Raw genomic sequence first — 13,560 nt, forward strand, 5'->3', positions numbered from 1 at the left:
CCCTGTTTAAGGACCCAACACCACATTTCTAAGTACTTTTCTCAAGACACGAGATAATGAGTAACAGATTAGCAAGTAACAGAGGAACTCACACTTTTAAAATAAGTAGTACAAGAATCTGATCATTTCTTCAAGAATAACCATCTCTAAACCTGTACTTTAGAGACTAGGAAAATAATGTACACGTCCAGCAACTAAAAATATTAACTTTTATCAAGAGACTTAAGAGTTTGCTAAAGAATATTTGTATTTTCTATGATTAATTGAAGAAATACTCATCCATCAACTAGTATATATAAGTATCCTACAACAGAAAGTGCTAAGCCATTATGAAATTACACAAAAAGTTTTAAATTCTAGCTTCAAGGAATCTATATTATTTGTATATCACTATTTATTATTACTGAGTTTAGCCTTCTGATTTAAGGTATCCATTACAAATGCCTATAGGTACATGAAAAATAAAAATATTACAACTTACAGATCTCAAAAATAATTTTCTTCCAATCAGAAACTGATCTCTGCATAAAATAAGTTTTCGATGAATTTCTATCATACCACTTTAAATCCTATTAATTTAGTTACTGGTTTACTCATCTGGTAGCTATTTAGTAGAAATTTAAATTAAAATAGAAAAAAATTAAAAATTTAGTTCCTCAGTTGCACCAACCACATTTCAAAATATCCAAAAGCCATATATGGCTAGTGGCTCCCATACTGGTTGCAGCTAAAGTACTAAGATTTTTTTCTTCCTAACAGAAAGTTCTTTTTGGACAGTACTATTCCAGATATTATCAGCAAAGATAAAAGACTCCTTGGGATAGTTGAAATAAAACTCTGACATTGTTTCAAATGCTTTTAAATTTTAACTCACCATGAATCTCTTTGATACGAAGTGTATTCTGGTGCATCCCATATTTCAAAATCAACTGTTCCAGGTAGTAGAAAGTTTTTTTGTGCAAAGTCTAAACATAAATGTATTATTAGATTAATAAACAAAATGAAAAAAAAAAGCCATCTATAGATATAGCACATTGATTTTTAAAACAAAAACAATCTTTAAAGATTATCTAAAGTACAGTAGTGATATGTTTCTAAAGGTGAATGCCCCAGGGACCTGGAATATCCCTGGTGCCTGAAGGATTTGGATAGAAGAGAAAGGAGGAAGTTTTACTCTCTATTTGTAACTGACAAAGATAAAATACAACATGAAAGATTCACGCATGATCTTCCTCTTATTACCTTTTGCCTCACTTGAACCACAGCTTTCCAGAAATCCTTAGCTTCTACTCTATGGCAGTCTCCACACATTTGGGGTTGAACAACATAATCCACCACAAACACTTGCTGAAGGATAGCACCATTCATCACCTGATAAAGAAAACATCACACTCCTTCATTCTTTCCTTTCTATTTAATAACAAACACTTTCCTTAAAAGATGATCCTTTAACACTGAACTTAAAGACTTTTTCCATAATAGCTTTGAGGACATCAACAATAAAAGTTATACTTAAAGCCATAAATTATACTATTTCAGGAAAGATACGTAGGTTTAATTCATAGGATTTATTAGATTAACATTTCAAATTTACCTTTAGGTCAAGTGGTTGCAAGAATATTCCTTGAAGAATTTTTATAGCTATATATATGTGTGTTTGCATGTGTGTGTATAAAATTTATCCTTAGAAGACACGAAAACTCTCAAAAAAAGAAAACATTCCTTAATTTAATTGTTCTCAAACACAGTCAATCATCAGAAATCACCAGGAAAGCTTTACAGATTCCTGGATCTTACATCTAGTTGAATCCAGTTTGATTCAGGCATCCTGAGTCATGATAATCAGCCAAGTTTGAGAAGCACTGCCTTAGCTCATGTTTTTACTTCAATCTTATTCCAAATAAAAATAACTTTAAGAAGAGTATCTCAGCCTACTACTCATGAACAATGGTTTCTTTCACTTGTGACATGATAATCTGTGCAGATGATCCAAAAGAAAACAAAAGGCTAAAATTAAGAGTGTATCTGTTAAAAAAAAAAAAAAAAAAAGAGTATATCTGTTTCCTTTTTAGCTATTCAAGCCACAATGTAACTTCCCAACAGGCCCTCATTTACACTTTAACCATGCTGAGAAAATTATGCATAGCTTACCTCTTTCTGAATAGTTAGTTTAACTTTAAGTCTCTTGGAATGGGGTTCAGTCCAAACAAAACTTGCATCTACAAGCCGCACCTTCAATAAAACACAAAAAAACATAAGTTCCCAAATGAGGAGAAAAAAGATGAAAGAATAATTCAGTAATTAACAGATTTCAAAAGATTCTCAAGCAATCTGTCATTAATCTACCCAACATTATCAGTTAAAAAAAAAGATTCAAGATTTATCATCAGAGGTATGGCAACAAAAACAGCAAATAAAAGGAAAATCTCATGATATATTAATGCAACTGGTATAATACAAGCAAAAACTATAATACTTGCATAGAAAACTCCTTTCCCCTAAAAACAATGTACTGTTTTTGGAGTATAAATTACAGTCTTGAATAGAAAACAAAGACCTGATGACATCATCATCTACTAGAAATCTCATGAACAAAAGTTTCTACCTCTATTATTCTCTCTATATGAAGTATGTGAGTTTAAAAAAAAAAAGAATCAACTTTCATTAGAGGGAGTCTCATGCACTGAATACTGAATCCATAACAATAACTCACTGCTAAATCAGAAGAGTCAGCAGAGGCCAAAAACAGTTTGCCGTAAGTGAGGAACAGAATGTAGCTCAATGATTAAAATGGGTGTTTTGAGGAAAGAAGCAGAACAAAACTGGAGGTTGTTTCAGTAATTTGGGCAGGAGTTGTAGATGAGCTGAACTGAGAGGGGCTGCAAGTAACAGAAGCAGAAAGATCCAAGACCTATTTAGGATATAAAATCTAGAGGATTTAATAATAACCAGATGTGGGAAGGAGAAAAAGATTCTAGAATGACACTCAAGTATTCAACTTGGGCATCTAGGTAACACTATTTTTCTGACACAAATAAAAAACAGATTAAATGGGAAGAACATGTCATATTTGATTTCACACATTTAGTTTAAGAGGATTTATCTGAGATATCCAAGTGAGGTTGTTCAGTGGATAGTAAGATATATGTTTGATCTGGAGCTCTATGGAGAAATCTGAGCTACAGATAACAGATTTAGGGGACAACAGCAGGCAGATGATAATTTTCTTAAGACCTGTCTGGTGAGAACCTGTCTGAGTGCAAATCCGGCTCAGCAGAGTAAAACCCTCCTCATACGTCTGGCTCCGCTAAAGCAAAGCCTAGTAATCAACAAGCCACACAGGTACAGAGGGTAACTGACAGCTTTTTATTCCCTCAGCCTCCACCTGCAGGCAGGGGTCAAAAGGAAACTCCATGGGCACTGTCTAAGACTGCCCTTCCCTCAACCTCCAACTTCCATCTGCAGGAATAGAGGGAGGACTCTTGTCATCTACTTCACCATCCCCCAACACAGCCTCACCACACCATCCGTCCTCAGACAACAGGACTTATCCACCTTATTGAGCATTTATCCTTCACTACTGTCTCAGACACTTCAGTCACCCCCTCATCTCTCACTCTGATCTCCATGTGGTTCCACATATTCCCTTTTCTGTCCACCTAACACTGTTCCCCAAATCCTGAAACTCTTTTACTACGGCCTCTGGAGCTCCACACTCACTAACAAATCTCCTAAACCCTCAGTCTCTTTGCTGAACATTCCCTTCACCTTCTAGATCTCCTGATTATATCAATTGCTCTCCCTACAGCTAATGAGAAGTAATGACTGATTTTTTTCCTCACCAAAACTTCACCCAAACTTTTATCATTAAAGGATCCCAGGATTCAGTACTCAAATTCCTCCCCTTCTCTATATAAAAACCCCTAGAAAATCTCTTCCAATTTCATAGCTTTAAATACCATCTATATCCCAAATTCATTATCTCCAGTCTGGGCCACTCCCTTACTTATCCAGCTCCTCACTCAGTATTTCTACTTCCATGTCTAACAGACACCTAAGTACCACTCTGAGATGAGCTTTTCTCTCTCCCACCTGACCTGCTCCTCTTGAAGCCTTTCCTACTTCGCTAACAGCAACTCCCTCTTTCTGGTTGCTCAAGTTAAGAACCATGGAAGTCATCCTTGACTCTTCCAACTCATAAACATACGTCCAGCTTCATCAGTAATTCTAATGACTGTCTATAAAACATCCAGAATCTGTCTGCTTCTCACCACCTCCACTACTGATCCAAATATCATCATTTCTCACAATTATTTCAATCGCTTCCTAAATGTGCCCACCCCCATCACATCTATTCTAAACACAGCCAGGGGGAACCGGATAAACTGTAAATCATTCATTTTACTATTCTGCCTATACCCTCTATACCTATTATACTCAGAGTAAAAACCAGTCTTCAAAGGGTCTACAAGGCCTGACCTACTCTGACTTTCCATCGTTTCTCTGGCCTCATCCCCAATTACTTTTCCTTCCCCACTCCACTCTAACCACATAGGTATGCTCCTGCCTCTGGCCACTATATTTGTTTTCTCCATAATGTTCTCCTCCAGATTGCAGCTCCCTCCCTTACTGCCTTTAATGTTTACTCAAATGTCACCCTATCAATGAGGCCTCCCCTAACCACTGTATTTCAAATTCCAACTTTTCCCTGTACAGTTCTTATCCCCTTCCTGGTTTTTTCCTCCACAGAATTTACACTTTTTAATATACCTACTTATTTTGTTCATTGCCTACTCCACACCCTCCCCTCCAACTAAAATAAAAGTTCCCTAAGACTGAGATTTTTCTCTCTTATTCACTGTACTATTCCTAATCACCAAAAACAGACTGGCACAGAGCTGACATTTAATGAACATCTGCTGAATGCTAGTGAATTATTAATAACATTTAACAATAGCCTGAAGTATGGAAGCAAAATACCAAGTTACATAAAAAACTGAATCCAAAAAACTGAGAAAAATCAGTTAACAGAAAGAAAGTAAAAAACAGTAACAATCCATTATCAAACTTTTAGAAAAATTCAATAGACTGCATCAAAGACATTAAAAACTCTAAACTTAAAATGTTACTACTTAAAAAAAAAAAAAAAGGAAGACAAAAATTGGAAAATAAAGTAAATTGCCAGGAATACAGGAAAAAGACAGAAAGATTAAAAACAATACAAGTGCAAAAAGGCAAAGTTTTAAGCCAGTAGGGCCAACGACTGATACAAATTCCAGGGAGGTAAAAAAAAGGAAAATAAAGGGAGAAACTTCGAAGAACTATTACTATCAGTATTTAAGAGAATCTGAAGGCCTTCAAATCAAGAGTCCATCAAGAGCCCACCAAGTTTAACATAAAGAGAACAGTGGGGGAGGGTAATAGCTCAATGGTAAAGTACATGTTCAGCATGCACGAGGTCCTAGGTTCTATCCCCAGTACCTCTATTAAAGAAAAAAGAAATAAAATTGAAAGTGTTATGTAGAGAGGTTAACTAGACTAACAAACCCTATTTTTGGGGGGAGACATTTGTGCACCAACTTTAAGTAATAGGCATAAATTTTTTTTTTCCAGAGCAGTAATGAAAATTTTTAAAAAACAGAATATCACAGTCCTAATACTATAACCTCTTAAATTACATTGAGCAATGGCTTTATATATTTTCAGACAAAACTACTGCACGTAAGAGGTTCTCATTAAATAATGAATGAAAAAATTTGATTCTAAACTAAATCTTTTAAAGCAAAAAGATTTTCATTTCCGTAAGAAGAGAATATATATAACTTTAAAAATGAAAACAGCATTTGTAGTAGCATGCTTACCAATAGTAGCATTTAAGTTATTTTGGAAAATCTACTCAAACAACGGTTTTCTGAAAATGAGAGATTAAAACACACACAAACCCCAACAAAAACTGATTTTAGCTATTTGACCTACCTTACTCAGAGGGGCTTTGATTTTTTTCAAACACAAAGCAAGAAGTTCCCTGGATTCTAACGCACACTGTATCCAAGTTCCTGGTGGCTGGAAATATCTGAGAGAAAAGATAATATATTGAAACCCAGTATCTCTCAGAAAAAAAAAAATTCCATCTGAATATATAGACATAACAATGATTATAAACCAGATATAATAATATTCAAGGTTGATCTGAAGCATTTAACCCAAATATATTTTAATAGTTCTAGAAAACTTTCAGTTAAACCAATAGCTTTAATTAAAAAGGTAAAATCTGAGTATTTGAGAAAGTCAATTTGAAACAACTCATTAAAAGGTCTTATTACTTCAAGCACCAATAAGAATTTCAGTGAGGATGACAAAATGCCCAACACTTCCTTGAAAATAGCATTAAAATGGTTTATAATGTACATGTAAAATACTTATAAACTGCTTATTTCTCACACACAAAGGAGGTAAATTAGTACCTAATACTATGTGTCAATATAGTTCAAACTATTTATCTACTTCAAGTCCCCTTCCAAATTTTAAATTATAAAACTGAAGTTTTAAAATCTTATATAAACACAACATTGTAAAATGACTATTACTCAATAAAAAAAGTAAAATAAAATAAAATCTTACATAAAACTTGACTAAAATCAAAATTTAAATTCCTAATGCATGTACTGTAAGTTTTTTAGCCCAGCCAGCCCAGGACTTAAATCAGTGTCTAACACACAGTAAGTGCTCAACAAGTTTGTTAAATAATAATACTTCTAATGTGTTTTGATACATTTGTGAATGCTTTTTTTTTCCTTTTGGCCTACCTATTAATTAAATATTCTGATTTTCATTTTTAAAGGTTCACTGAAAAACCTTATACAGATTTCTTTGTTACAAGCATGTATTTGGAGTTAGAAAGGACTTCATATATTATCTAATAAAGCCCCTTCACTCTGATGAAGAAATAAAAGCTTAGAAAAGGTAAGTGGCCAAGAGTCTCAAAGAGCTAGTTTGTGAGAAATTCAAGACGATCTAGGTCTCCAGATTCTTTGTCCAATGTTTTTTTCACTCTATTACACTTGTAAATATTTGTTAAAGATTAAGCCTCACACCTGCCAAACTTGAATAAGCATATATAAGCTTGTATATGATATATAAACTCCCTGAAACAATACACAAGTTTCTTGTGTTTGTACGTATGTACGTTTCATGCATTTTTCTGGGGAGATGCAGTTTTCAAATTCTTAAAGGGATTCACAAACCTTTCCAAAAAAGTTAAGAACCACTACAGTCCTAACCCATTTGGGAAATCACAGGAATACAATTTTCTGGGAAGTTACACTGGGAAGTTCCGTATTACTCAAAGGCCTAGGGAGGCAGTGACTGCAGTACCAGCAGCAACAGTGGTGACTACAGCGCAGGCTGCAGTGTGTATCCTGTGAGAGTGATGTCTGTGTGATTTTTGACTGGATGAGTTGTCTCTGCTGTGTAATTCTGGGTGGTGTTCCTGGCTATATGGCCCTGACTCTTGTCCTCCACTTTCCTGTGGATTTTGGGTCCTACCAAAAGCATGTCACAAATTCCTTTCTCCTAACTAAGCTTGAGCCAGTTTCTCATGCTGGTAACTAAGAATATCACACAATAAAGCAATTCATTCCATTCTTTAAAAAGGCTTCTGTTAGACTGTCAACTAAAGAAAATGAAGAAGAAATAAAACATTAACTTTCAGAAGAAATCTGCCTTCAAATCCAGTCTTTATTTCAGATCATCCTAGATATGATACACTGACCTTTTTTTCCATTAACTATAGTCATTTTAGTTACATGGGAACATCAATAGATACAATTTTTAAAACACATTGGTAACTTACTTTAAAAATAAGGTGCCTTTTATCATACATGGCTTCTTGTGATTGAAGGGAAAAATAAAAGCATCATGGTAATTAACAGTAATGTCTTTAAAATCTGCTGTCACCTTTAAAAACATCAACTTGTATCAATTAACTGTATACATCAAACCTATTAATCCCTTAACAGAGAAAGAACAGATACAAATACCTTTGTAGCAGGGCAAACTACTAGAGTATGCTACAAAATTGCAAATTCTAAAATCTCTAGCTATGCCAACATAAATAAAATGTAAATCTCAATTACATGCACTTTATTCCATGTATCTTAGTGTAATCTCAGCATATCCTAGTGGTTCTCCTAAATATAAATCTCAACTTTAAATAGGATAAAATAGTACTACATACCTTTGGCATTGTTTGCAGAAAGATATAGACACTTGTTTTGGAATGCCTTGGCTGATATCTACTTTACTTCGCAGACAGGCCACACAAATATTGGCAGGATTTGGACTAATTGGGACACCACAATCGCAGCACAAGCTAAAATAAATAAAGCATACGTTTTTCAAATGAGATTTCATAAGTGTACTAGCTAAATTAAAAAACTATCAAACAAACAAAAGCCTTCAAGTTAGGCTACAATATCTCTGCCTTTTTAAAAAAACTAACTTAGAGCAACCTTCAAAGATACAGTAGATTAAAAAATAACCTTGGAATAGTGAGGCAAAAAACAAGGATGGCCACAATTTCAAAAATCCCCAAAATATAATTGAGTACAAAGGATCTAAAGAGTCTAAATCATTTCTAACAGTAATCATTAGACTGCTTCATAGTCCAAAGGCAATTCTTTTAAGGCCTCAGTGTAGCACAGGGACTGCCAAAATGTAACACATTTACCCAGAGCAGAAAAAATTTTAAAGGATGGAAAGGTAACATGTTTAGTGATTCAGTACAAAAGATGGGAGTTTCATAAACCTAAGTGCACTGGGGACAGAAAATGTTTAAGAATAACTGATGTTACCCAGAAGAAATGTTCTAAGGTCTATGTTGTCCAATATAGCAGCCACCAGGCATATGTACTATCGAGGACTTGATACGTGGGTAGTAGACCAGGGAATTGAATGTTTAATTTTATTTTCATTTTAATTAAATTTAAAAAGCTACATATGGCCAATGGCTATTACAGCAATCTAGAATTATGTATAGTGAAGATTTTAATACTCTTAAAGCAGTATTTACTACAACAAACTTTCCAGGGGAAAATGAATTCGATTTTCTCAGGAAATAAGGCTTTCCATTTTTCCCATTTAAGACAAAAGAATCTGCCCATCAAAAGAAACGATTTTCCCCACAGCAAGTTTCAAAGACTCACGTTAACATTTTTAAATTTAAGGGGAATGGGGTAAAAGGGACGCAACTTACATGTGTCCAGGTGTGCAGGTGACAGATTCTGTCATATACTCCATTTTTCTGTATACCTTGATTTAAAAATGAGAGAGAATACTGAGATTTAAGACATTTGTCTAGTCACCTCTTTATACAAATCTTTCTTCTGCCTCTCTGAATGAGGCAGCCAAGCCCCGTAAAGCAGCAAACAAGAAAAACCAATTCGATGTGGTACCTTGTGACGAACTGACTCCGTTAATAGCAGAACCAAGCGCATTCCGGAGTTTGCAACTACAAGACCTTAGAGCCAATAACCTGACCGCCAACCAGGGCGAACTCCAGGTGGGCCAGACGGGACTGAGGCCGCCCCGCACACCCCCACCCTCACCCCGGCGTCTGGAGTACCTCAAACCCGCACTGCAGGAGCCCACGGGCAGTCTCAACACGCCTGCGGATCACCCACCCCGACCCGGCGCCCCGCACCCCTCACCCCGCCCGTGAGACCTCACGCCGGCTGCTGGCCCGCGGCGCACACGCTGCACGCACGCGGCCCGAAGTCGGCCCGAGACCGAGAGTCCGGCTCCCTCTCTCCTTGGGGACCCCGCGCGACTGCAGCCCGAGTCTTAGACCCCAGAACCTACTTAACGCCTCTGAGCTTGGCGCAGACTTTCTGGAAAACCGCGACAGAACCACCTCCTCTCACCCCGCAAGCAGCCACCACAGCTGACTCCGGTACTGCAAAAACCTCGCGAGAGAAAGGCTCGAAATCCCGCGGGCTGAGAGACGCGACTTAAAGCGGCGGGTGGGGACGGAAGAAGGGGAGGGCATTGTTGAGCGGTGGGGGTGGGACGGGGCTGGGCGAGGGGCGGGGCTGAGCCGCGTGAGGGGCGGGGCGGGGGGGCCTGGGCGGGGGGCCTGGCCGGTGGGAGGGATGCGGAGAGAAGGCCGGGGCTCTCGTACTATGGTTTACATCGTGCCGATTTTCCCTGGCCAGAATTCACTGCAAGCCTGCCTCGCACATGTATATAACACCACTTTTCAGCTGTCCCTATTGGGAGCTTGCTTATTGGTTAAATTATATAAAAGTTATCTGTAAACAATTCCACACTGCACAAAGAAATTAAACTCCATCGAGAGCAGTGCCTTTGTCCCTTTTGCTCACCATCATATGCTTAATGATAACTGCTCAAATGAATATTTTTTGGATAGATGAAAGAAAGAAATGTAAGAAATAATTATTTGTGGAGTCATTTTTTGATCACTCTAATTAGAATGTGCTTTCTCATAGTGCACTTAATATTTTTTTTAAGACTTTACACTTTGATCTTAGAGCAACTCAGACCATGTCTAATCACCCTGATTGGCAGAATTTCAAATATTTGAAGATCATGACCATATTTTTTATGTCTTCTCCAAATTTCAAGAAATAAGCAAGGTCATCTTACAGAAGGTGATCAAAGAAGGCCTCCCATTTCTTGCCTAGGGTACTTAGTCTCCAATTCCTTCTTCTTACTTCAGGATTCCAACCCATCCTTCTAAAATGCAAATGTAATTTTGTCACACTCCCCTGTTTTAATCCTTCAGTGGTCTCTGATCTTCTGGATTATTTCCAATTTCTCTGAATAGAAAGATCTTTCAGGATCTGACCTTGGCATATCCTGTCACACTCCTAAGCACACAGCCACACAAACAACTGTCAGGTCCTGCAGGAACTAATCTGCCTTTGCTTACACCTGGGACACTCCCCCTTAAAGATTAAGCTCAAGCATGCTGTATGAGTTTCCTATTGCTGCTGTAATGAATTATCACAAAATGTGTGCCTTAAAACAATGCAAATTTATCATCTTACAGTTATGAAGGTTGCAAGTCTAAAAACAAATGTTCCTCCTTCAGGTATGATCTGACAGTATTTTTACAGGAGGTGTATGCCTCTATAATAATGCTAGCCACATTAAATTGGATCACAAATTTGCTCTTTGCATTGTCCACAGGTTTAAGCTCCGGGAGAGCCGTCCAGGTCTTGTTCTTCTCAGTATTCCTTTCACCTCGCACAAAACAGACCCTCAATATATGTTGGTAAATTAATTATCGATTTGACACAACCACTCTGAAGAGACAGTGTATATCTCCTCATTTTTTCCATTCACATTATCATTTCTGGTGAGCCAAATACCACTAGGAATACAACTGTAGTTAAACAGATTGTGTTTGTTATTCATTAAGTGAATGCAAACACACCATGAGGAATCATGGAGTATCTCAGTAAGAGGGTGCTAGAAAAAAGCCCATCATAGAATATGGGCTTTGGTTGGGTAACTTGGGGATGGATGGTCTAAGAAGCAGAGGTTTGCTCTAAATTGGATGCCATCAAAAGCAGAGGCAAGTCTATGACTGGATAGCTCCATAAATCTTATGTATAGGAAGAGAGGCAAAAGAATGTAGCAGCAATTAGTAAAGAAGTATCCATCACTCATTTTTGGCTGAGAGGGAGTGTTCGGTATTTTGTGGGTGGCACAGTGACCTTGTATTTATCTACACTTAGAAAAAAAATCATGCAGTGGCTTTGCTTTGGCTCATTTTATCATGGTCTCAGAGAAACCTTGTCTGGGGTTGATATTCTGTTAAATTGTTTATGTCTAACAGGAGAATGATGTGGGCTACCTGTGAGTCTAGGCCAGCTTCTGAATGTCGGGGGCTGCTCTGTTTTTCTTTCTCAGTACACTCTTCCCATATCCTGTTTGATTTGGCACCAAGTGCCTCAATGCCAGGCTTGTTAGGCACTGGATATGTAACAGTGATCAACACAAACATGGTCCCTGCCCTCACAGACCTTATATTTTACAGATGAGGCTGATATTGCAGAAGATTAGATAATCTGCTGGGATTTCTACAGCAAGTAAGTGGCAGAACAAGACCCGAACTACAATTTGTCTAACTCTGTACCTGTGCCCTTAACACCATACCAAGCTGCCTGCTCTTCTGAGGCTCAGGCCAACTATTTTTATTCACAGGTATTTGTTTCTTTTTTAAGAAATTTTATTTTCCATCAACCGTATTTCCATTTTCTGTTTAAGAGTACGTGAAGGATCAGCGTGAGACCACTCAGTGGCTGTTCCTCCCCATCCAGTGGCCTGAGCAGTGGGGGCTGCAGTCAGGTCTCAGGTGGGCAGGTCGTAGCCATCTTCAGCAGGAGCGGCTGGAGGGCACGGAGGCCACGGCACCTCCAGACCCATCTGCAACTTCTAGTTGAGTGGCAGTAAATCTGGGACCTAGAGCAGTGCACTTACCCCGATATTTCTCCTGGGTCACAGCCTCTTCAGCAGCCGCCTGCTCTTCCTTCTCAGTCCCGTCAGGATCTCCGTGGAAGCAGAGATCAGGCCTGACCTCCCGGGGGCGCTCCCGGGGATGCGGCTGTGCGTGCGCAGAACCCCCAGGCCAGCATCATGAGTCCCGACCCGCTGGGTGAGCTCCCTTCTGGCTGCAGGGATGGCGGTGTCCACACAGCGCAGAGTCCATGTTACAGGTCAACATCAGGCGCCTCTGTGAGAGGCTGGGGGCAGCCCTGGGATCTGTAACCACCCGCAGACACGGCTGAAGGCTGCCTGGAGCCGGTCAGTGAAGTTTCCAGAGGTGGAGCGGTACCAACGGGAGCGGCTCTGGTGGCAGCAGCAAACTTCAACACAGCTCACTGGCCAGCGTTCCTGGAGGACAGGACACTGGCATCAGCTGGGTTCTCAGTGTCAACAATGGCACCAGCTGCCAGCAGAAGCCTTTCTCACATTCTCTTCAGATTTATGAGTTAATGCCATCACTTTTCCTTTTGTGGACGTGCTGTTCCCTTTGGAAGTGACAGTTGGTGCCACCTAAGCGGGTTCTACTGCAAGGATTTGAGGACATTCTCCTCCTTCATTTGCAGGACATCGCAGGCTCCAGACATTGTGAAAATTCCCCTTCAAGTCACAAGGGGTCCTTAAAAAACTAAAAATAGACTTACCATATGATCCAGCAATTCCACTCCTGGGCATATATCCAGAGAAAACTGTAACTTAAAAAGACATACGCACTCCATTGTTCACAGCAGCACTATTTACAATAGCCAAGGCATGGAAACAACCTAAATGTCCACTGACAGATGAATGGATAAAGAAGATGTATACACACACACATATATACATACACACACAATGGAATACTACTCAGCCATAAAAAAATTAATGCCATTTGCAGCAACATGCATGGACCTGAAGATCATCATTCTAAGTGAAGTAAGCCAGAAAGAGAAAGAAAAATACCAGATGATATTGCTTATATGTGGAATCTAAAAAAAGACACAAACTTATTTA

At 38.5% G+C, this 13,560-nt stretch overlaps 1 protein-coding gene across 12 annotated transcripts in view; it reads right to left on the reverse strand.

Annotated features, from left to right (window-relative positions):
• The window catches only part of NMD3 (NMD3 ribosome export adaptor), a 172,616-nt gene extending 159,440 nt beyond the window's left edge, over positions 1 to 13,176 (reverse strand). For 11 of the 12 annotated variants that reach the window (XM_074368504.1, XM_074368496.1, XM_074368513.1 and 8 more), the window contains exons 1-7: positions 9,859 to 10,007; positions 9,254 to 9,309; positions 8,237 to 8,371; positions 5,977 to 6,073; positions 2,152 to 2,232; positions 1,243 to 1,371; positions 875 to 965 (exon numbers count right to left, since the gene is read on the reverse strand). In XM_074368504.1, the coding sequence (XP_074224605.1) occupies positions 875 to 965; positions 1,243 to 1,371; positions 2,152 to 2,232; positions 5,977 to 6,073; positions 8,237 to 8,371; positions 9,254 to 9,297 (577 nt within the window). In that variant the 5' untranslated portion in view covers positions 9,298 to 9,309; positions 9,859 to 10,007. Of the gene's footprint in view, positions 1 to 874; positions 966 to 1,242; positions 1,372 to 2,151; positions 2,233 to 5,976; positions 6,074 to 8,236; positions 8,372 to 9,253; positions 9,310 to 9,858; positions 10,008 to 12,504 lie in introns of those variants that run through there. The other variant, XM_045514539.2, reaches the window with a different exon arrangement.
• Positions 13,177 to 13,560: the final 384 nt, after the last annotated feature.

The sequence above is a fragment of the Camelus bactrianus genome, chromosome 1 (assembly GCF_048773025.1).
Source record: "Camelus bactrianus isolate YW-2024 breed Bactrian camel chromosome 1, ASM4877302v1, whole genome shotgun sequence".
Taxonomy (NCBI): domain Eukaryota; kingdom Metazoa; phylum Chordata; class Mammalia; order Artiodactyla; family Camelidae; genus Camelus; species Camelus bactrianus.